General features: G+C 35.8%; 2 protein-coding genes across 2 annotated transcripts in view; both read right to left on the bottom strand.

The window, feature by feature from the left end:
- Positions 1-23,607, bottom strand: part of LOC120774074 (septin-2-like) — a 62,306-nt gene extending 38,699 nt beyond the window's left edge. The window contains exon 1 of the mRNA XM_040103392.1: positions 22,973-23,607. Within this exon, the coding sequence (XP_039959326.1) occupies positions 22,973-22,976 (4 nt within the window). The 5' untranslated portion in view covers positions 22,977-23,607. The remainder of the gene's footprint in view (positions 1-22,972) is intronic.
- Positions 11,009-12,103, bottom strand: LOC120774075. The gene is made up of 3 exons (XM_040103393.1): positions 12,009-12,103; positions 11,823-11,930; positions 11,009-11,759 (listed from the first exon to the last, which is right to left on the bottom strand). Exons 1-3 carry the CDS (start codon positions 12,015-12,017, stop codon positions 11,079-11,081), a joined length of 798 nt encoding a protein of 265 aa, XP_039959327.1. The 5' UTR covers positions 12,018-12,103; the 3' UTR covers positions 11,009-11,078.
- Positions 23,608-25,676: the final 2,069 nt, after the last annotated feature.

Genomic DNA, 25,676 nt, shown 5'->3' with positions numbered 1-25,676 from the left:
GAAGTCAAATTTTCTTGAGCTCAGTCTTCCGAAGCTCCTTCCGGCCGCATGCCTCCTACAAAATGAACGACCTAACACACACGCGAGAGAATCAGCAAACTTGAAATGTAAAGCGTGATGCATTTCGACATTCTCTACTTTTTAAAGAAAAAACACAGAAGCCTCAAACTTAATTAGGAATGTTTATTATCATTCGAATGAACATTTCTAGGCATTTCTTTTTTTTTTTTTTTGAAGTTTATCTCTTCTCGTCTCGGATGGACATCCGTTGAGTCCAATTTTCTATGGCTCGTTCGAGCACTTCGACTGGTAATTGTCGAATGACATGGGAGATGTTTTGGTCCAAGGCCTGAATCGAAGGGAAATTGTCAGCATAGAATTTAGACTTTACATGTGTCCACGGGGAAAAGTCTAATGGTGTGATATCACACGTTCTTGGTGGCCAATCGACCGGCCCAAAACTTGAAATTATCTGCTCACCGAAGTATTCTCTCAATAAATCTATTGAATGTTTCGATATGCGTCGTCTTGTTGATACCGAGTCGCCGAGTTCACGAGCTTCAATATTAGGAGCGTTATCAACGAAGTATTGACCCATGATCCCATCGGTTCATAAACATCACAAAACTATGTTTTTTTTTTACAACAGGTGCTACTTCGGACATAGTAGGCAGTTGAGAAGTAAAGCCCTCTCTAGACGAATAAAGACCAAACTCTACAAGTCACTCATCATCTCCGTCCTGCTATATGGCGCAGAGGCATGGACGATGAAAACATCTGAAGAGTCTTCGTTATGAATTTCGAGAGAAAGGTTCGGAGGAAGATTTATAGGAGAAGGTTCTGGCTACACTCTGAATCTCCACCTCTGGGGGTTCTACAATACGGGAGGATTGAATCTTGTGTTTAAAGTTAATGCAAGTGAGGAAAGTTCTCTGATTACTTTACACTAGGGAGTGGCCAGAAACGATTCTTTTACATATGGCTCAAACAGCTCCGCTTCCAGTACAACTATTTTCTCACACTGTCTTATATCAAAAACTTTCCACATAAATACCTTATATCATTTATTACGTTAATCGCTCAAAGATTGGCCTTTCAAACTCATAGATATTGATTACGAGTCACGAGAACGTGTTCGCTTGTGTACTTGGCACATTTCCAATTGGAAATTACAAAGAAATTAAATTTCTTAAAACAAAAAATTAAAAAAAAATGGATTAAAATATGTGAAAAACGGTAAGTGACAGTTACAGTTAAACGCTGCAACCTCAGCCATGAAAACCCAGCGTAAAAACTCTCCAGCTCTGCGGTGAATGCCAAATGAAATATGCATTTATTCAAATGGGAATTCGAAGGCAATCGAAGATGAGCGTTTGTCGATTGGCGAACCGGCGGTAGCATTTCGGTAAGTCTCTGGGTATTTATGGCCTTTCCATTTTATCAAATGCGTCGACGACACGCACGAGTGACGTTGCCACAGAAGAAGCCTCAACGAGTGCCAAGCCTAGTTATTATTGCAGTTGGCAGTTGACAAGTGTGCAAGTTGCATGCAACACGGCCACAGCTGTGCATACGCATGCCACAACTCTCGGCTGACTGACTGCCTGCCTGCCTGCCTGTCTAATGGCACGCTCGTCTTCAGCTGCCGATGGCGTGCTGCCAAAGCGAAAAATCAACGTCAAAGCCAAAAACCATACTCAAGCCGAGCCGCGTTGAGCGATTCACATCGAAGAAGTGCATGCGAAGCGGCAGCAGTAGAAGCAGCGACGGCAGCGAATAACTGCGACTTTGCTAGCACAGTTACTGGAGCGTGTTGCGCCTTTTAATTTTATTACGTGAGCGAAATGCTTTATTTACACTTTTCATCGGCAATGATGTGCCCGTCGCTGCCGCTGTCACTAAAGCAGTTGCTGCTGTTGTTTTTGTTGTTGCAATTGTATTCTGCCTTATGAATGCAAAGATATCTCGTTGTTGCTGTTGTCGCAGCTGCTTGCACTATGCGTTTGTTTACAATTAAAATAATGTGTGTTTTAAGAAAATTATTACCCCCTTCAAACCTTTTACTGTCGCTGCATTGTGGGTGTGTGTGTGTATGTGTTAGCGCGCTCTATGAAGCCATAATGCGTCGCTGTCTTTCTGAAATATGCAATTAGTGGAAATCATAGAGTGTGCACGGCATACCCACTCGCATTTCGCAGATCGAAATCAACTGATATGGACTAAGGCACGAATATTTGAACGGCAGTGTCAGCCATTTCCTTGATTCATAACGTTACGCCAACGCAAGCAGCAAGTGCAGGTGTTGTGCGGCAGATAGGGTAGATAAAATACCTACCATGCGCCAGACGACGATGAAGGTAGACATATTAGCACTAATAATCAAAACCCTTCTTCTTCTTCTTTACTGACATGAAAACCGCTTACGTGGTTATAGCCGAGTTAACAACAGGCGCCAGTCGTTCCTTCTTTTCGCTACGTGGTGCAGTTCTTCTGCACCTGGTCCTTCTCAACGGTCCTTCGGAGTGGAGGTCTTTCTCTTCATCTGTTTCCCCCGGCGGCTACTGCGTCAAATATTTTTAGAGCTGTAGTGTTTTCGTCCATTCGGACGACATGACCTAGCCAACGTAACCACTGTCTCTTAATTCGCTGAAATATATTCATGTCGTCGTATATCTCATACAGCTCATCGTTCCATCGAACGCGATATTCGCCATATCGCAAAGGACCATAAATCTTTCGCAGAACTTTTCACTCGAAAACTCGCAACGTCGTCTCATCAGTTGTTGTCATCGCTCAAGCCTCGGCACCATATAGCAGAACGGGAATAATGAGTGACTTAGACCCTTATAAGAGTTTAAATTGAAGTTGAGGAATGCACTCTTCTATTATCCCATTACTTCATTTAACCTAGTAGAATCAAGAAGGTTTAGTAAAGCTGCTTTATTAATGGACAGGATATGCTCTCTCATCGGATACATTGTCCTTATAGACTGGCTCTTATTTTTTGAGATTTAGTGGACTCAATTTGTATGCAGTCCGCATAGCCGCAGTATCGAATTGCGACGCTTTACACAGGACGTGGAGTGATGACAGATTTTTCGAAGGTAATCAATCCCTTTAAATTAACTCATATCGGTGAAAGTTTTGTTGAAAATAATTATTAGCAAATATCCTAGTCTACTCGCTTTGTAAAGATAATATAAAGATAATAATAAGAATTTTGATAGTACACCGCTTAGCTTGTGGAGCCACGAATAATCTCACTTAGACTTCTAGGTATGGATCGAAACAACCTTCGCATATTGACAAAGGGCTAGAGTCTGCCAAAAATATTTTGAGGCGACTAATATAATTTCAGCCAATTCGCCCGGGATCGTAAAAATAATGTCAAGATGTTTTATTCTTAGTCTGGCGAAAGCTAAAAAGTGGAGGTGTGGGTTCGAGTTTATTTTTCTCATTGTCTCTTTGTGATGTTGAGTGCTCCAAAATCTTTAGTGTCACCGCATGGGTGCGAATAGAACAGTGTTCAGTTAAAACGCGGCGATGTGAGCCTTGTTAAGAGCTAGCTGCGCAATGGACATTTTCTGTGCCACTTTGGGCAGAAGACTTTCGCCCACAAGCGCTGGTTGCTAACCAACGCATGTTGAATTGGCGCGAAGTCCATATTTTCAGCGCTCGAGTGCATGAAGGTAAGGGAATCCCTGCTCTTTTCCAATTCTAATGGAATTTAATTAAAAGTGGAATTTTTTGCAAGCTTTACAAACAAAAATTTTATTATGGAACTAGCTTGATGCTACTACTAGTGTGGTTAAGCACTTCTTGACTCTTTGACTAATATTTCGCTCACTATCAGCAAGCTCAAGACCTGTATAACAGCTTTGCTATCGGAGCGGGTGCTTACCTCCTTTAAAAAATCGGAACTTTGGAGAAGTACACCTACTGCTCCTTGATCGCTGTCACTACAATGGTCTGGCAGCCTAACACAAGTTTTGATTGAGAGCTTCCTACAGAAGGTTCCCCCTCCAATCTTCCACTTGAGCGCCCATTTATTATTGAAAAATCTCACACAGAATGTTTAAAGTTAAGGCAAACTGTTTTTTATTTATTTCAAGCTCAGGCTCGCGTAGAGACGAAATTTACGAACACACTTATTGATCTCCTTCATAGCTCGTTAGAAATTGTAGGAGATCTGTAGAGCTATGATCTCTTCTAAGATTAATTTGTCTAATCTGTGGAATCGAATATAGTTATGAAATGTCCGGCTGGTTTAATGATGTTCTTAAGTAATAGCGACACTGATGAGTCTACTAAATGGGGAACTTTCAGAACTGTGGACTTCATTTCGCTCTGTAAGAAAGCAATTATTTGAGTATACCATTGAATGTATAAAGTTTGTTGCTTTAGATTTAGGGAACATCCATACTTAGTAAGATTGAAGATTTAAGTAATTATATATTTAAACTCCAGTGAGCGACTAATGAAATTGTATCAAAGAAATATTCTTTGTTAAGTTAACTAGAGAACTTTCCTTTCACAAAACCCCGCTTCAATCCCTCTCTCACTTACTGTTTTGATACCGCAGTGAATATATCGAAATTATAGAAATTTAATGAATTTTTTTTTTGAATTCCCAGTCAAAATTGTAAAGCTGTATACAATTATTTGCAAGCCTTCTACTCATTTCTAGGTTATGCCGAACGCTAACCATTAATCGCCTAACACCTACAAGCATTGACACAAATCCATTTTTGGGCATCCACACATACGAAAAATTTCACTTACGACTATTCGTGTGCGTTGCAGCAAAAACCGACATTTTGATTTCAACAAAAAAAAAACCGTTAAACCCAAATAAATGACCTGAAATCCACATTGTCTTTGGACATTTTCGCACACCCGCTCAGCCATTCAATCAAACGGTGCGCAGCACTTAAGCCAAATTGAAGAATTAAAATCGTAAAGGGGAGAGGGGAGAGAAGAGCGAATTAAAATTACTGTGAAAGTGACAGCAACAAAAACAGTAGCTAAGCAACATAATAAACAAGCCAGAAAATCAAAACAATATGGCATTTGTTGTTGTGCTTATAAAAAGTAAATTGATTGATAAAGGCAAACTAACGTGGTGGGCGAAGCGAACTGCGAAGAGGGTGAAGCGAAGAGCAAGAAAAAACTAGAAATGAGAAAATTCGGGTGCACCGAAGCTTTAATACCCTTCACAGGTGCATTTTTTTATTTCATAACCGGGTGGAAAAAGATGATCGTTCAGTTTGTATGACAGCTATATGTTATAGTGATCCGATGTGAACTTTATGTTAGGAGAATGTAGCGTTGCTTTGAACAGTAAAGTGTGCCAAATTTTGAGAAGATATCTCGTCAAATAAAAAAGTTTTACATACCAGAATTTAATTTTGATCGGTGACTTTATATGGCAGCTATATGCTATAGTGGTCCGATCTGAACCATTTCCTCGGAGATTGCAACATTTTCTTGGATAATCATTTGTGCTAAATTTCGTGAAGATATCTGAACGAATAAGGAAGCTTTCAATACGAGGACAAGCTTTTTAACGTTCAGTTTGTATGGCAGCTGTAGGCTATTGTGGACCGATATCGGCGGTTGCGGCAAATGAGCAGCTTATTGGTAAGAAAAGGACGTGTGCAAAATTGCAGATTGATATCTCAAAAACCGAGGACCTAATTCGTGTCTAAACAGTTAGAGGGGTAGATAGACAGACATGGCTATACAGACTCACCTTGTCAGTCTGATCCTTTATTATATACTTTATACATTTCTTAGGATCTCCAGCGTTTCCGTTTGGGTATTTCAAACTTATATACTTACATATACCTCATTCAGGGTATATAAACTGAAACAGTAAACGTGTGCTTGTACTAACTTCACACCCTATCACCGCCCTCTCTTCACTCTTCATTCACATTTCATTTCAGTTTTGACTCATTCATCAGTCGCAATTGATTTGTTGGCAATTTGACACTCCACAAAACGCCCGCAGACTCAGCAGCGCTGGTGCGCCCATTGAAGCGGTGTCAAACACTTAATTACCACACACACTTAAGTATATATGTAAATATGTGTGCGCGTCTTGCGGTAATTTGTTATTTAACATTTCATCTCATTTGTAGTGAAATTGTTTACTTGAATGACGACTGACAGTTGTTACAACACGAGTTGCGCTTAATTTTTCTGCACCTTGGCACCCACATTGAGCACCGCTTACTCGGTAGGCAAGCCACACAAGCTGTCCCCCGCCTTCCGTAACTCTTCAAACTCTTTGCTTTTTGTAAATGAATGCATTTATGTTTTATGAATGTTGTTGTAATAGCATCAGTAATAGCACTGTTGTAGCCGCCGAAAGCTGGGAGTGTTCGTGCTTGAATTGGCTTTTGTTTTTGTAATCTGGTAGCATATGCGGTTGGCAGTTGTCGGCAGTTAGCCAAGCAGGGATGCCAATGGGAACATTTCAGTGGTTAAACCGGCTTCTGCTTTGCTTATTTTGCTTTTATACCAACTGATCAAAAACGACCCGGATTGAGAAAATCTGTACTATCGCCATCAAAATAGATAATAGATAGATAGAATAGCCAGGTTGTTTTACAGCTTTGTTGATACATTCATAAAGCCACGTCTCGTCACCATCAATGATGCGTTTGATAAATGAGGGTCGTCAGCGTTGTCAAGCATCCCTTTGGAAACTTCTACTCGATGCCATTTTTGCAAGGTCTTTTGCTACGAGTGTAGCATTGACGCACTTCATACCCAAAACGTTAACCAAAATGTATTTAGTCGGTCAATAAGCGGAGATCTTCTGCTAGATATCTCTGTGATGCCAACACACCGATCTTCATGCACTGTTGTATTCATTGGTGTTTTTCGATTAACAGATGGATGGATGGACGACTGCCCTGAGGCAATTTTTCGTTGATTTCACAACCCTTACTGAATACCTTATGCCACCCAAACACTTGTGTTCGTTACAAAGTAAACTCCACATTCTGCAAAATTTTTAATTATTCCGTAGACATAGGATATACATAGAAGAGTCCGAGCCCATTTATATAAACCAGTGCGGGTCATTTTTGATCAAATAATAAAGCCACATATAGGCTTTGAAACAGACATTCTACAAACTCTATCAAGTGAGGCAGACTTAAGCGACTAGAGGAATTTTTAAAATTTTGAAGTCACTTTGCTAAAGTTCTATTTTGAAATTAAACTATTGCGGTGTAAGTCCATTAATAAGTGGTCTCGCTACAGAGGTATTTGTATTAACACAAGAACGAACCGAATCCACATTTCTTTCAACCTTAATTGTTAAAATTCTTGTTTCTCTAGTGAATGTTGTAAGATTTGGTGTGATGCAAGGTTTTAGAGACATATTAGCTTTCTCTTTCATACTGCTTGAAATAGCACCTAAGTTGTTAGATAGATAGACGAGGAATGCATCGAAGCCTTAGGTCTATTGTGCCTTCTACTAAATCAAAAAGATTCATCTAACCTTACAATATTGACAAAGTCCAATATACTTCTCGGTGCTAGCGAGACGATGTGATCCCTGTTTGAAAACATGGATCCAAGGGCTCTTCAGACTGCCATACAGTCAATTAACAAGTGTTCTGGTGTTTCAGTCTTCCCGTCGCAGAACCGGCAATTCACGCAGGAAGCTAGGCCTCATGTTGTATAAGTGCTTTTTCAGCTTGCAGTGGCCAGTGTAGAATGCGACAAGTTATCTGAATTTGTCTTTAGGAAAGTTGATTATACATATATTTAAACCTGCTGAGGTTGTAATCCCCCCTTAGCAACTTGGCATGGCTCATGCCTTGGAGTTGTTGCCAATATCTCTCTCTGCCTCCTCCTTCTTAATTGCGGATCAGCACCTTTATGGTACGGAGACCCACCGCAAGGAAAGGTTCAAATTCTACCATGTTAGTGGATGCTGGCTATACCTTTGTGACTGGGTACCCAGATGAGGTGTACTTAGTTAAGTTCCGCTAGCCTGTTCAGCCGTTTGCTACACTCCTATACCAGTAGCGATTTGATCTCAAAGGCAGAGATTGGTTTAAATGCCGCTTGACTATCCCTAAGCATGGAACGTTCGTTGCGTTGGAGGTTTATCTCTATGCACTGACTTAAGGCAAAGACTAGTGCCTTAAAAATGATCGGGAAACTTCTGGATTCCTGCGACTCCTGCGCTAGTTTCCTCTGACATTTTCGAGCCGTCAGTATACCACTTGATTGTACTATCCCTAAGCAGTAGCTCTGAGAGTCGAATCGTTCCATCGAGAATCTTTTTGTATTTTTTTAAATTATTTTCAAAATATTCCAAAAACGGCAACTCTGCTTGCAAACTCACATATTTCTGCGTCTGTGGCGCATGCTCACAATATGAGTTGCATTCCATCGCGTCGGAGCAGTCGGGCACCTTCGCACAGGCGTTTTTGCAGGTGTGCCTCCACTACTTAAAATAAAAATAAAATTAAATAAATAACTGTGATGCTAAATGAATGAATGGAGGAGCAATTTATGCAGAATTATTTGCGTTTTTTGTTTTTTTTTTTATTTGATAACGGTATGTTTTTTTCAGAAATTGTGTCAAAAGAAGAGATAATCAGATTTTTAGTAAACACATAAAGGTGTGTAAGAACATATTTACGTTTATCTTGGTACACGTTGCCTTTTTCTGATGTTCCGAAGTTACGTAATCGAGGAAGAAAAATAAAATAAGAAACGAAAATAGTTTTTATGGACATAAATACGCTCATCTACGCGTTTACCTTTGTACATACATACATATGTATGAACACCTATTGGCTCCTTTCTGAACCATTTCTTGCTGTTGATGAAGTTATAAAAAGTTTTACCTGTGCAACCTTCCAAGACGTCGTCAAGAAATATAAAACCTTACAATTCCATAGAAGATGTTCAATAGCACTGGTAAACAAAAATCCACTTGTTTTTGTGACAGGAATAGAACAAAATGTTTATTTTGTAAAAATTGCCACAAATACAGAGAATAGCTACAGATTTCTTCTATTACCTATAATTTTTTTCTATGAGGATTTTAGTTAAAAAAAACAGCGTTAGATAAGTATATTATTCTTTTATTATTTTATTAACCAAAGAGTACCTTAAAATGTTACTGGCGATGTTTTTCGGCGATATTTTGTTTTTGAAGTATCCCTTTCAGCAGTGATCGGCAAGCAAACTGGCACTCCACTTGCCTTGATACCGTTTCTCCATAGCAGAAATGTCTTGGTGGAACCGTTCCCAATGTTCGTCACTTATGTCCGGGGAAAAATCTAGATGGGAGTCCTGAAAGTGATTTTTAAAGGACATGTTGCATCCAATTTTTTTATAGGCAGTAAGTACTTCAGTCACAAGATTTTTGTAATTATTAGCCTCCACATTTCCTAGAAAAATTTTAACAACGCTTTTAAAGGCACTTCAGGCTCGTATTTCAGTTTCATTGAGCATTTTCTCAAATGTTTCATCTTTCATTAGTTTTCTTATTTGCGGACTCACAAATATGCTCTCCTTAATTTTTGTTTCACTGACTCTAGGAAATTTTTGTTTCAGATACAAGAACTCTCTTCCATTTCTGTCCATTTCCTTAACAAAATTCTTCGTCAAGCATAATTTAATATTTTTAATAATTAATAATTTATTTTTTTTTTTAATGTTCACAAAACGCCTGGCTATCGTACCTATTAGATTCATAATTTTTTTATAATTTATTGGCAATGTTATGACAAAATTTATGTTTAATTACTTTTTTATTTATCAACATTTTTTCATGATTCTACTAGCAACGATAACCATTCACGTATTTTTTAAGAATAAATTAGGCTTTTATGTTTCAGATGATCTAAACATGAGAAATCGTCTCCGCCAGTGAGAAAAAGCATCTCATTCACCCAGCGATTTCTCCGACAGATGTCATCAAAAAATTCCCAAAAAAAATTGTTAGAACACTCCACGATATACCTCATGGTATGTGAAAAAAGTTCTGTTGTAGAATAAAAATTTCTATAAAAAAAAAATGTCAAAAAACAGGCCAGATTACCCTACTAACCCAACTTACACAAAAATTAAAAATTTACCGATTCGAAAAACACGCGATGTATAAATTAGTTCAAATTAATTCAACCTTTTAATTGTATTGTAAAATCTAAAGCTGCAGGTTACAGAATATCTGTGGGTGAGAGAAAAATTATGCTTTCAGATTTGACTTCAGGGTATAAAACTGCATTAGAAACACCTAAGAATTTTTATGTCACAAATTATGTTGTTTAATCTTCTTCTACCGCCTAACTTCTTCTTCTACAATAGTCGTTAGCATATATTGGGTAGTCGAGTCGAGTAGTGAAGTCATATATCTCCAGTGGTACTAATCACATTGTGTCATACCATATAGTGTTGGAAAGGTGATATTTTAGGTTTCATTTAACCAAAAAAAAATATGAATAATAATTTGTGAAGTTTACGGAGAAGATGCTGTATTAGTACCTGCAACAATGGTTCGCTAGCTTCCCGTCTGGAAATTTCGATGTGAAAGATGCACCTCGCTCTGGTCGACCTATCGTTGAAAAAGTCGATGAAATTATGGAAAAGATTGACCAGGACCGTCACATAAGCAGCCATGACATCGCTAAGGAACTTAACATTCATCACCAAACCGTTTTGAACCATTTAAAAAAGGCTGGCTGCAAAAGGGAATGGTAATGACAAAATGTCGGCTTTCCAAAAATTCGTCTTTTGTGGATAAATTTATACTTCAGTGCGGCCTAATAAATCGAAATCGCATTCCCTTGATCATTACCCGACAAATATATCCAAGAAAGTCGAGTGTATGTGTTTAGTTCAGTCGTTTTGGAGAAACCGGCTATGAAAACAATGTGCACAGTAACCTTTTTAAAATAAACATATTTTTATAAAGAAAAACAAAAAAAAAATATTTAACTTATAAATTGTGATATAACTATCCAAAATATTTATTTTTTTAATTTGAATCATTTTCATTTTCAATCACATATCAAATAATATTACAAATATAAAACATTTTATGAGCTATTTAAGCTTTTCAAGCGCTCATGTTCCAGTCTGATTTTTTCCATTTCGACTCTTTCTTCCTTCTCCAATCTTAGTTTCTGTAATTTGAAACTGTTTGCCTCTTTTTCTTTTTCGAAATCGAGTTTTTGTTTTTCTAATTCTAATAAATTCTTCTGAATTTCGTATAGTAAGGCGAATGAGCTCGAGCTGTCGCGTGGTCTCTTCAAATAAATTTTCGGTGTGGTGACATTGGTAGGTTTGAAAATAGAGGTCGAATCGGCTATATTCTCTGAAGATGCCTGCGGTAGTGTATCGGTCGCACTGGCTAATGTGCTCGAAGTGGTTGCGTCCATGTCTAACGCTATACTCAGCTCCGTTTCATTATGCTCCGCTTCATTGTGCTCCAACGATGATACAGACTCTGTGGACTGAAAGATGAATGATGGTTGGATATTTATGCGCTCTCGAAATATTGCGTGCAGCTCATCGTAAAATGGACACATCCTTTTTATGTACTCTATAACATCGCCATTCTCCAGTAAGCCTGCGTCATGCTGCTCTTTCCACTTGAGTGCGGATATAAAACTAGTTTTGAGATGCCGCATTTTAGTGCGCATAATATCCCATTTTATGTGTTTTAAGTTTGGCGCGCTTTCCGCAATCCGTTCATACAATTTTTGTGCAGTTGGTTTCTGGCATTGGAAGGTTAAATGTGAAATGAGCTTACTATACAAATATATATTTATAAATATTACCTCAAATAGGTCTGGATTATCCTTCACCTTGTCCGCGACAATCGTAAGCAAGTCTATCGTTTGCTGTTCTCTCCAGCGAAAAGTGCCGTTTATGCGCGCGCGTTTTTTCTATAAACACATAAACAATTTATTCCTGAATATTAACAAAATAAACAAAAATGCAATTTTATAATGGCATGCGCTTACCTCTTTCATTTTTATTGTAAAAAATCCCAAATGCGTGTTATGAATCAACAGCTGTTTATGGTTTGCGACAAATCGCCATGGATGCCACTGAAAACAGTCTCGCATAGTTGCCATTTTGTCGCAAGTCATGTGGCATGTAAAACTGAGCAACTGCGATATTGCCACTTTGCAATAAATGCCAACAGTTTGCTATCTTAAATGGCAACCATCGTCCAAAGACATTGCTCACTGCATTACCATCAAGTTATGGTTGTTGTCTTGGCTGGCGATCGCTAAAGCAGTTCGTCTGACAGAGCAGTACAGAATATTGTTAATGCGCTTCGGCAACCCAGTCACACGTCAAGCTTCCGCCGCCAAACGATGAATTGAATTGGCAATTTACTTCCTCCTGCGTGTAAAAAAAAATTTTCGATGGTAAGTGTTTGGTGTTTTGATTGATCGCATTTTGGTTGCATTATTTACTATTTATTTTTGCTCTGTAGCCGGGAGAAGTTTATGAGTCTATACTAGATTGAACGTAGTCTAATATTTGTAAGGACAGTTAAGTGTCCACAGAAACAGAGTCTTAAGGGTTTAAATGGGTTCACGGGCTTCATAAAATCGTTTTTTTTATTGTCTTATCAAACTCTACAACACCTCTAGAATATTGACCTAAATTTTTTTTTGATCCGAGTAACTAATAGGTTCGGAGATACAGTCTTGAGAATTTGTGCGCTTCTTTAAGCGCTTTTTTCGGGACAGTTTGTTCGAAGTCGGTTGGTAAATTTTCTCGAGAACTTGTCAACCGATCTTCATGAAATTTTACACAGATCTTTGAAACACCATTCTTAAAGACAACTATTTGAAAAAAAAAAAATGTCGCGAAACTTTAATTTTTTTGTAAAAATGTCTGCCATAAATCCAATTTTCAGTTTTTTTCCTTTGTCCAAGTTCAAAGTTAAGGCTTTAACTAAAACACGTATTTTTTCACTTAAGTTGATGCTGTAAAGAGTTACCCTGCCAACGCGGGCGCATCTTTTTTACGAGGGGTCACCGGAAATGGCGTCGCAATGGCTGAGCTTAAGATATTTTTTTGCAAAAATTTCAGGATTTCTTTATTAACGTATGTTTGTAATACTAAAAAATTCCAATAAAATATTTCAATTTTATATGAGAAAAAAAATGTTGAAAAATGCTTTTTTTTTACCTGAAAAAAACCCATGTAACCCCTTAAAGTACCACTTCATTCAAATATATACATATAACATTTATAAATATACATATAAAGTTTGAAAAACAGATTGAATTTTGTAAGAGCTCTCCGGATGAATGCCTTTATGGAATAAAGAGCTTTGAAGAATCTAATAAATATATTATAAACCTTTCCATTCAATAACTCTTCAAATTATAAAAATGTTAGGTACAGTAGAGATACCTGTAGATAGGTAGATCACATAATTTAGTTTGAATGCGATGTCAAAAGTTTGTCTCGAGATTTTTACTATGGGAAAAAACTGAACGAGTTTGTTTAAAATTTTGTGTTTCCATTGGGATGACGGCTACAGAGTCATTGCAAATGCCAATGTCTTTAAGTCATTGAAAACTTGCCTCAGGTGGATCACCTCTCTTAATGACGATAACATCGAAAGAGTTATACAAACAGACTTTGAATAACTCAATATTACATACGGATCGATTCAGCACATTTTGGTTAATATTTTGGGTATTAAGGGAATCAAGGCCAACCAAAAAAGCTATATCTTTTGCAAAAATGACGATATTCTATTTTGAAGGTGATAAAAAAATTTGTATTAAAGTACGTGAAAACGTTGTGTTATTTTGGTCAGTCCGGGTAATATTTGATTAGATCGTATTTGAAATGCCTCAGACCCCAGAATGGGTACTACAAAAGTATGTATTTTACCATACATAGGTACATACCTATCCATGAACAAAAATGTCTATTGTTTTGTTCTGATTAATAATAATATTACATATCATTCTGTGTTTCGTAACTCTCCTAGTCACGAATGTTGTTGTTTACTTACGTATATCCTTTAAACAAGGCTTTAAAAGTATTTAGCATTAACTACTTGGGTGACTTGTCTTCGATGCACACATGTGGAAGTAAAATTTGTTGCCTGTAATCTCTTTGCCATTTACTACAATATAAAATGGTGCTCACTTCATGAATTATATTGAGAGTATAATTTGGGTGTCTCGTTTCTTTATAATTATCATCTTTAAGAGTCTCCTAAATATTAAAATATAAAACTCTAATTTGGGTCAGAGGATAGCAGTAGCAAGGGACACTTGAGGGTAAACAATTTTGGAAAAGTGGGCTAGGTCCTGTTCTCTAATAAGTTTAGGAAAAACATCTCCCAAACGACTAAAGCCACAACAACCAAATTTGCCCAGCACAATAAATCAGTGACAGCGACAGTTTCATGGGAACCAGTGTGAAAATTTAATGATGGGCTTGGCACCGCCCACTTTTTGATGAAATCGCATATCTCGGGAACCGAGCGACTGATTTCAACTAAATTTATTATGAAGCATTTTTAACATATTCCTATGTGACAGTTTAAAAATGGGCGAAATTGTACTGCAACCATGCCTATTTTCCATATGTCAAAATTTGAAATTCCATTTGATTCCTTCACTCTCCAGTACACAAGTCCGAAAGGAATTGTTATAACGGGATACAACTTTTCACGAATAATTCCTTTTAACTATGCCACTTTATAAGTAAATCATGGCTTAATCCAACCAAAACTGTTCAAGCCCCTAGGTACCAAATATGTGGACCTCAGTATCTATAGTTGAATTTTGACTGAAAATATCGGTACATATGTGAGATATACAATTGGGAGTTTCTTCTTGATAATAATATATGCGTGTAGTTGAATCGGGTCAATACTTCTCTGAGCCCCCATATACCTAATATAAAGTTTTTCGAACTTCCGGGTGACTTTATTCCGCATATATCGGCCAATATGTGAGTTATACCAATGAAAAGAAGAGAGCGAATTTTACTCCTAACAGTGTATCATTGTAATCTAAAATAGATAAAATTGATCGAAAACTTCACCTTAATTCCATTTAGCTAATATCAGGATTTTCGAACATCCAGCTGTCTTTACCCCATATGAATGGTGATTGTATGTGAGGTACCTTAATGAAACCCAGGGAACAACTTTTTTTTGGCATCTGGCATGTTTGTACATAGTATGTGGTATTGGCAAAAATAGATAAAATCAGTCCGATACTACTTGCAGTCGAAATGCATGTTTGAACGCCTAGATGGCGCTACTGCAGAAGTTCGTTGTTAGCTCAAATAAACAGCAAAACTATTTTTTTATATCATCAGTTAATAATTTATTATGAGCTTTTAATCTTAAAATTCTAAAATACTAAATAAATCGTATCGCTTCTTATTCCCATTATCATTATAATAATAATAAGAAAATACAATAATCATAAAAATATAATATAGTTCGTAATAGCAATCATAGCGTAATTTTACTCACATTTGCCTGTATGTGTTTGTTTGTAGTAGTATGTAGTGTTCATGTGTTCGCTTCACTTTTACAAAATATATATAACCAGCATTTATATAACCAAGGAAAATGCGATGCACCAACAAATTTGATCCATCAAATAACAAAGTCGTCACCAATTCACATAGTTTAACATAATTCTAACACATCATATACAAGACTTTGCAACCGAAATATGTTTATAGGTTATGTTTGTATGTAAATATGTTTCGAGTGTTTGTAGTGTGAAAGTTGGTGTTTAGTTGAGCTTCAAATTGACAATTCGCTGCATTAAGCTGCAGCGAGTTCAAAGACTTTTCCAGCTGCATAACTGTACTTATATACAATTAAGCTGATGTAGTTGATGTGTGTTTGTATGTGTGAGTATAGTTAATTTATGTAAATCGTTATAGCTTAAAAATAAAAATATAATACAAAATGTATGTAGTATGTGTGTGTGTGTTTTCGCAGTTAGTTTGTTTAGTTAGTAAGATGGTTTTACATAGAAAACTTATGCAAAAATATAAATACAACAATATTCAGTTTTAACTATAATAGCAGACGACGATATACTTATTAAAACGTTGCTTTAAAATTAATTGCAATTAATAATTAATAATTTTATTAACTTAATTAATTTTATTTTATTAAATTTTAAATTCATATTTTGTATTTTCAAATTAAATTAATTTTAATTAATTATGTTTTTTTAATTAAATTAATTATATTTTATTAATTTTAAATTCATACTTTGTATTTTCAATTAAAATTTATTCTAATTAATAATGTTATTACTTTAATATATTAAAATTAATTGCAATTAATAATATTATTAATTTAATTAATTTTTTTTTAATTAAGTTTTAAATTCATATTTCATTATTTTTATGTTATTTACATATTTTAGTTTCTTTTTAATTTTTAATTAATAAAATTTTTTTCACTGATAATTAATTAATTATTTTTTATTATTGATAGTTAATTTTTATTTAATTATATTTTTAATTTGTTTCTTTTAATTACTTTTGATAATTAATTATTTTTTTTTTAAATTAATAATATTTTTATAATTGTTTGCAGACCTGCTATACGCCCTTCGCACGCTTGTCTACTTTATAAAACAATACATCGCTTAATGCTTTTCGATACGCCTCACTCTTTGGTATGTTTTCCTCTCTCAAACTTTCTTATATTTTCCTTCATTTTTTCTTTTTTTGTTCTTGCTTGAATGATAAATCAATAGTTTATCTATCAATACCTGTTATGCTTTTGCTAAAATGATCTAAACTTTATTCATTATATTATACTTCTTTTGTAAAATCTAATTATTTAATTTCAACATTATTCTGTAATAGAGGGTTGTGGCGATTATCAAGTTATATTTAACAATTTAGCAATATTTTTTTTTACAACTAATAAATTGTGTTATATACATTTATATAGTTTATTAATTTTTTAAAAATACATATGTGAAGTTTTAATTATTGAAATTTTCAAATAACAAAAATTAAAAAATGTATATAACTTAATTAATAATTTTTAAAATATTTTTTGTAAAAAAATAAGTCTAGTTTTATTAAAACAAATTATAATTTTTTTATATAAAAAAAACATAAACAACATTTTCGGTAAAAAAAAATTTAACTTTTAAATTTAATTAATAGGCATTAAAAAAAATTAAATTAAAAAAAAAATTAATTTTTGTAAAATCAAAAACAAAATTTTGTTTTAAAAAATGTTAAAATAAAAGCTAGCATATAATTCTAAAGTTTGTAATTTTATTTCTTTGATGATAGCTCGCTCATCAGGGAATATACTCATAATAATATTGAAAAACTTTCCAACACTACAACAGCTAGATTAAAGCTTTAATCCAGTGTAATGTCTGTTATTAAGCCCACACGTCTTCATTGAACTAAAAGTCTTTAAAAATTATTAATTAAATTAATACAAAAATGTTTTAATTAAGAGATAATAAATTTAATTTAATTAATTTTGTTCAATTCAAAAGAGAATAATGAGTTTTGGATTTATTTAAAGTGATTTATGGAACAAGAGCAAATAGAAAAATTAATTAAATGGCCTTAATTTCCAAGAACTTTACTTTTAATTCAAATTTTCATTTAATTAATATTTATATTAGCCTAATTAATTTTATTTAATTTCAAATCCATTATTTAAATTAAATTAATATTAAATATTTAATTCAATTAACTTGCTTGAAATGAAATTATTCAATATTAAATTAAATTAGTTAATTAATATAGTAATTAAATTAAATTAAATTGAATTAAATTATGTTTGAAATTAAATTAAATTACTATATTAATTATTTAATTTAATTTAATTTCTAAATTTCTTTAAATTTTAATTACATAAAACTTTTCAATGACAATTATTTTTAACAAAATCTCAGCTAATTAAATTTCAATTAATTATCTTCTATTAGCAAATGTAAGATTTGTAGCTATTGTTGAAGTGAAAATCTGGAAAACTGACGATATATAGATATATACAAAAAAATATTGGATTATTTTTCCTTTTCATTTATTATCGCTCGTTTTAGCCACAATCGATTAATCGCACTTCCCTGTAGTTTTGTTTCTTTGAAAAAAATGTTCATGTTGCCATCCAATTTGAACTCTTAATATGCAAATATTTTTTAAATGCATCGCTATTTTCGAAAATGTTGTTGTAATAAATTTATTTTTATTATATATTTTGTAATTATATATTTTCTCGCTTTAAATATGATCGCTTCTAATATGCAATTGATTAGTAAGTAGCTATTTAACGCTTGTAGAATACTACTAACGTTATGGCTTCTAGAAAAACCGGTTATTCGTCTTTTGCATATTATGGCAAATCTTACACTTTCGTCAATGATGGATTTGGAATGCATTTATATGTGGATTTGTGTGTGCAGGTGTGGGGAAATAAATATTTGGCTAATTTTTGGACTACTCAACGCTTCGAATATATGCTTTAAATCAGTTGATCGTTGTGTTCTCTTTATATATTTGACAATATATTCTTATTTTATGCACTGGTATGTGTGTAATGGCCAAATTTCTGAAAATGAAAAATCGAAGTCTAAATGAGCTCAGAAAACACTTTGGTGCGCCCTAGTATTTTAAAAGTAAGGGAACCTAACCCAACTCTGTTGGTTTGGTTTCTAATTTGCTTTCCAAACTAAGCTAATTGTGTGTACTCTATATTGTAATATATGTATATTTGTATGTGTCTGTGCTTCTAGCATTACTTTAAAAAAGTGTTTGCCAAATCATAAATACTCAGTGTTGTACAGTTGTGCGCGAAATATTGGTACTTTTTGGATTTGCTGGGATTCGAGCTCACGCCTAGAAAGTAATTTTACTCCTCCAAACAAGCTGCTCTCTGCTGGTTACTCTGTAGCACCCTCTCTCTCTTTCTCTATCTCTCTCTCCCTCTCTTTTTCTCTCTCTCTCTCCCTTTCTCTCTCTTTGTTTGCGCTTAAACATCGATAACACTGTCGTTTTTCTTCATCTCCATCAAATGTGTCTGTTTGAGTTTCTCCTGCATCTGCGTGGAGCATATCCTGCATGCGTCATATTCTTCGCGGTCTTTCTGCAACAACAGACGATCGGTTTCCGAAATGGCCGCATCAAAACCATATTGTCGAGTTTAATTGAGTCGCGCTTTCAATTTGCTGCGCTCTCGGAGCGCATGTTGCGATATCACAGTGAGATGTATTGTGCACAGGAAGTTCTCGTAGTACATCCTGTGTGGTGGTCCTTCAGATCTTGCATGTGTGTCGAGATAAGGAAAGTGCGTAATTTATTGAAATCACTATGTTCGGATCTTCCACGCCCACCACATCCCAGGATACTGGCGGCCGCGCACCTTTTTGCCCGCCGCACCAAGGGTGATCGTGTTTGCTGCCTGACATCAACGGCGAATGGTATCGATGCTTTTAGATCGCGATCTTGTTAGTTTTGAAGTCATCATCTTCGTCCGGAATCGCATTCCGGGAAACTGATAGTAACTTCGTATTTTGTTATCCTCCAGATCTTGCAGTATGCGCTCCTTGAGTTTGCGCACCATCATTTTTGGCTCGTGACAATCCGCCTTGGCGATCGACCAGCTACTATATTGACTCTTTCTGCGTGAGGCGCCTAATGAGATCCAGATCCATCTGACGTAGACTGCAAACGCAAATTAAAGTTTAATTCAAAATCAAGTCAGGCTTAACGGCATAAAGACTCACCTGTGGCCCCACGGCGGCACAAAGTACAAACAACAATGCACACGATTATCCTGTATATTGCGACGATTCAGTCCACTCTCGTCTGTGAAATATTGACGAAACTGCGCGCGCAAGTAAACGTGCAACATTAGTTTTCATACACAATTATTCTCTTTTCATGTCATCGCACTCACCTGCTCGTCGATGTAGGCGGTACAGACGCGCCAACTGTCCTCACAGTTGATGCCGTCGCCGAAACCGGGTGTATCAACTACCGTTAAGCGTAAGCGTACACCGCGTTCTTCTATATCCATTGTCTTCTTTTCGACACGCGTCGTTTTCTCGAGCCGCTCTTCAACATTGGGTACTACGCGATTTTTGTATAGGTCACCGAGAAACAGACTATTGATCAGCGTTGACTTGCCTAGGCCTGATTCACCGACAACCATGAGCGTAAATTCGAAACCACGTTTTACTGATTTCCGATGCACCTGCTCGGGTAGTGTGGCAAAGCCGATGTAGTCACGATCCTTATCGAATGACGGTGTTTTAGCTGAAAATATAAATAATATAGGGTGTTTTATTAGTCAGTTTTCTTTATAAAATGTAAAACTTATTTTGAAAGTGGTTTAAAGTTCATTTCTGAGTGATCATAGTAAAGGGAGTTAGCTTAAGCATCTTCAAAAGGCTGACACTGCCGTAGCTGATTTCTAAAATTCGTATTTTTAATTATGCAGTCATGCAGAGTTTTGCTTGGCTGATAACCTTTCTTAGGAGATGAACGAGATTATGAGATTCATATAAATAAGTGAAAGCTCTGAACTTTCGAAAGGAGTGCTTTAACAGCACTTTCCACACTCCACTCTCCAAAGTCCAACGCTGTGATATCACACGATCTTCGTGGTCAATCGATGCATTCAGAAAAGCGATTGATTCCAATTCTTTTTTTCCTCGACAGCAGTACATCTCTTCTTTACTGGAGTTATCAACAGCACGCCAGTCATTTCTTCTTTTCGTGTGGAGTAATACGGTTAAGGAAATAGAAAGAGAACAAGAACTAGAAAGTATAATTTTTGACATATTCGAGTCCCAGAAAACCATTGCATACAAAACCAATTTGTAAAATAGCTTTTAGAATTTATAAGAGTACTACTATGCTCCAAAAGTGAAGAAAGTTCAGTTTATAAAATGTAAATTCTGTATTTATACTTTCCAAATCAATTGCGTAGCTACCAAGATGTTTGGTATTTATTTCCCTCAATCGTCTCAAAACGGTGTCTCCTGCATTGACCTTTTGGAGTTCTTTTTAAAAATAGCCAGAAAGTTCTCACGGAGCCAAATCAGAAACCAATCAATTCACTCTTTACTTTTTGATCCCAGTAGCATATAGGATATCCTCTGATCGGACACATACAGTTAATTAAGTATCTGAAGTCTGGTAATACTCACAAAGGATTCCAAGCGATGAAAATCTATTCTCTACAAACTATAATGTGATTATTTTAATGGAGTATAACTTAACAACAACAGATTTTTTTATTTGGGGTTATGGCATGTGTGTCTCAATAGAGACAGGAGAGACTAATTCACAACAGAAATATAGGATTATTCCAGATAGGTAGAATTGAGCTGATACGACACGGCTTACATATAAATCCTATTAAAGCACACCTTCATACGCTTTCTTTGCAGGGTATACCCTTTGAAGAAATGATTCAGCCACAAAATACTTGTCTTGGCTATAAGAAAAAAGAAGAAGGTACATGTACAAATGTATAAAATAAAGTTGATGCTCATTGTTTTTTCTGAAATTCGTGGTTCGGTGCATGTATACGAGTTTGTTCCGAGGACAGACGGACTATAAGGTGTTCTATTTGGCCGTATTGAGGTGTTTGTGTGAAGACTATCTGTCTGCTAAAGAAGAACGTAACGATGATAAAGCACCATCGCATCGAGCAACCATCGTGACCGAATTTAAAGCCAAAACGCAATGAATACCATCGATCAATCATCGTATTCAACCGAATTGGGTTCCTGTGATTTTCCCCATGTCTCCAAACTGAAATTGCCAGCTCTGTGGAACTCTGTTTTCTGTTGATCAAAGAGATAAAACGAAATTCGCTGAAGGAGCTGGAAGTCCATCCCAAAAGTGCTTATGAAAAACTGTTTTGAGGACTGGAAAAATTGATTATCGAAAGTGTATTGCATCTGGTGGGGATTACTTTGAAGGCGAATGAAAGTAAATATTTATAAATAATTAAATATTTTATGTTTTATTTATAAATTCCGTACCTTTTGTCACAATGTATATATATATACTTAAACAAACTCATTTTTAAAAGCATCAGGAAGTTTTTACTATAGAAAGACTGTTATAAGCTCAATCACTTATAGACAAAATCAAAACTCTGCTATCTCTCTGATATTAACATCTCGATTTTCAATGTAAATTAACTGCTTTATACTCGATGAGCTTCTTTGAAGATGGCAAATATTTTTCAATATTATATATATATATATATATATATGTATATACATATATATGTTAAAACTATGAATAAAAGGGGAAAAACTTAAAAAAATAAATTCCTGGCTTGTTACTTGCAACAGCCACGCCCATTATTAACTCTGCCTGCCTAACTGTCTTCGGCATAATTACAATGCAAAGTAAAGCACCCTTTCATATTTTTTGTTTTGTTTTGTGTTGTTTGCTTGCTGCACAAACCCCTAATTAGTTGCATGCAACAACGCAACAGACAATGCACACAAATAGCGACGCTCTCGGCATTTTTACATTTTGGCACACACAGAATACAACCTCGACACTAATTTGACGCAAACGCATGCCGCATGCCACACACCACAACAGCAACAAAAATCGCGATTGCCACTCACGCATATGCAAATGCCTGCACATGTAATTATGAGTGGAAATATATTTATGTACGCGGCTGTGCCTTGTGGGCGCGACAAGGAGGTCAAGTGCCGGAAGTGTGTCGTTTGCTTCGAAAAATTTCGGCTTGTAGCGTGTTTTTCAGTGATTTGAGGTGACTGTGGGGTGCAGCGCCTCAAAGTATGTTACACAATTTGGCGACAGTGTGCTTTGTAAAGACACACACACACGCACATTCGGCCACACACACGCTATTCAAGTGCCAGCAGAGCACAAAGAAACGCACAAAAGAAAGTTGAGAAACAACAACAACCACAACAACACTTACACATTGCTACGCTTAGAACTGCTGCAGCACGTATGCGTTATTTACATACAACAACAACAAGTACACTTTTTATTTGCTGAATGTCTGATTTGGTGCCGTTAATAAGCTCGCTGGTAAGGATACTTGCTGGCAGTAAATATTTCTTCGCTTTCGCTTTGGTTTTTTTTTTCTTTTGTTTTTGGGTGGCACCCGCTGTGTGTATCCTGGCAAAGCGCACACAGAGGTCCTACGCACGTCGATTTTTTCCTCCGTGGTTTTTGCTTTAACCACTTTGCTTTGTGTTTCCCTTACACGCTATGTTATTTCCGCTTTATAAATTATTGTCTTTTGTTATTTTGCACTTTCTTTCATTGATTGCGTAACAAACAATTTGTTTATTGTTTAATTTTCATGCATTTCCCGTTATTAATATGCCCGTCAAACCGTCATCGCCATGTTAGCGTACGCCGCACACTTTTGCACCGTTGTATTTGTTGCTTTCGTCGCTCGAATTCTACTAAGCTTCTTCTATTCGCTTTATCTCATGCTTCTCAGGCTGCTCAGCCGTGTGTACACTTCACTTTAACGCCCGTGTAATAAACTAGCAATTTGTTTTCATTATAGAAATTAGTCTCCTAAACACTCAATTCACTGCAAATTTAATTATTTTAAATAATTTATTCTGTTTTTGTTGGCTTAAAAAAAGTTAAAAGTTCTAATTTCCTTGCTAATATGCAATTTGTTGAATTTTCTTTTGTCTTTTCACTTTACTTCAGCCTTTCTTGTGGTCAATGTGTTATGGTCCGCTTTCTGGGTTGTTATCACAATTGTTGTGAGTTCTGCGCATGCGCTGCTTTTATTTATTTATTTCCTTACTTGAACTTCTTGCTTGAACGCGCTCTGGTTCTCAACCCCTTTGAGCTTGTAAACAAGTGCTTAAGCCTAATATTTTTACTAAATTTTTAGAATAATATTCCAAAATAAATAAAATATCTATTAATTTTGTGCACTAAATTTTTTTTTTTACAAAATTAATTTTATAAAAATGTTGAAGACTGTCAAGATTTGGTTTGCTAGTTATGTGAGTCACAAGTGAGCGACCCAGTAGGAAACTCGCTAGACAAAGTAATGCAAATATAGTGTAATGATACAATGAAGTTTTGAAAAATTGCAAATTGAAGCCTAATATTTGTTTAGTGAAACTAAATATCAAACAAATATTTTATCATATGTTATGTAACGATCTTGAGTTTATTGGCCATTTAGCAATAAGCACTACTCGCAATTTACTTCGTTTAAAAAGTTACGGCTTTTAAAGTATTGCCATTCTGAGCTATAACATTTTCCCAGCTTTCTGTCAATTTCTGCATTCTATCTCAAAAAAGACGCGTCGGGTTGGCGACCAAGAAAGAAACAAGTAAATTTTTCTTACCCTCTTCTGATATGCACCATAAGCCAGTAACAACAATCGTTGTGATTTACGTGAGTACCTGCTGACGACGGCCTAACCTCACATTGCTTTAAAAAGCACATACATTGATCAATACAATGCGTTGATCAGCACCCCAAATAATAAATGCCTTTTGCACGTACTTTTGGTTCTAATCGGTCTAGGGGGAGGAGACATCTTTTCCACCTTAGACAGGTTCGAGACCGATCTAAAACCTCTACCGTGCTGTGTATTTTCAATCTTATCTGCATTTAGGCTTAAACCACAATGAGCAGCGAACTTCAAGGGCTAACTGCTCCCCGTGGTACTAGCTTTAAGTCTCCGGTCAGACCTTGTAGCTTATGCTACTACCAGTTGAGAACCCGACAACTCAATGACTGGTAACATTTGTCGCTTGAACTTCCAATATCTTTTCTGTAGAAGGAATCTCATTCAAAGCCTATAATATCATTTCAGGCTGAGTATTATAGCACTATTTCTGACAAGGACTATGCTAAAATTTCAAGGCAAGCTAAAAAATACAGACACAGTGCATATGGCTTTTAGTCGTCTCTTACGAAAGGCATACTTTACCGCCGAGCAAATTCTATCCCCTGTCTGCTGGGGGATAATCAAGTAAGGATGTTTTCCAACGCCCGGAAAATATAGTAGTCAGAAGTGGCAAGGTCTGTGTAGATCGAATAAGGCAAAACTTCACAGTCGCTGATAGTTTTTAACCGGCCTTGTAACATGTAACGCGACATGCGTTGTCATCATGGAAAATTATTTCTTTTTGTTTTGTCGTGAATCTCGTTGTCTTTTTCAATCGCTCACTTCAATTTGATGAGTTGTTATTGTTGTTGTGGTAGCGGCAGAAATCTGTCGAGTTGACAGTCTTTAGTCGGATATAAAATCCCGGTCTGTTCCGGTAACATAGACCCGACTTTCATGGGAACGGCACGAGTTGTTATCGGTAGCGTTCCTCATTGATGATTTCATCCGAGCTTAAAAGCTCATAATACAGCACGCTCATCTAATCCCACCAAATACAGAGCTTTGGCGTCTTAGATATTCGGCATTGACATTGATTGGGCTGCTTGACCTGTGATTTTTGTGTGTGTTTGTGTTCGATGTCTAAACGAATTTTATTTGCGTTCAAGCAATATTTTTGATATGCAAAGTCGTCTTTCGACATCATTTGGCTTCAATTCATATTCAATATAAATACATACATATGTATACCGAGAAAGTTGTCTTTTAGACCTTTGTCATAACCTACAGAACCTATTGCAAACT

Source organism: Bactrocera tryoni, chromosome 4, assembly GCF_016617805.1.
Source record: "Bactrocera tryoni isolate S06 chromosome 4, CSIRO_BtryS06_freeze2, whole genome shotgun sequence".
NCBI classification, from domain to species: domain Eukaryota; kingdom Metazoa; phylum Arthropoda; class Insecta; order Diptera; family Tephritidae; genus Bactrocera; species Bactrocera tryoni.
The sequence above is the reverse complement of the archived record's forward strand: the minus strand, read 5'-3'. Positions and strand labels throughout refer to the sequence as shown.

Bases quoted from the DNA above. Each gene is read 5' to 3' on its own strand.
- LOC120774075 (XM_040103393.1), bottom strand. The intron at 11,760-11,822 runs GTAATATTTATA...TTCCAATGCCAG, and splicing joins ATAATCCAGACCTATTTGAG to AAACCAACTGCACAAAAATT.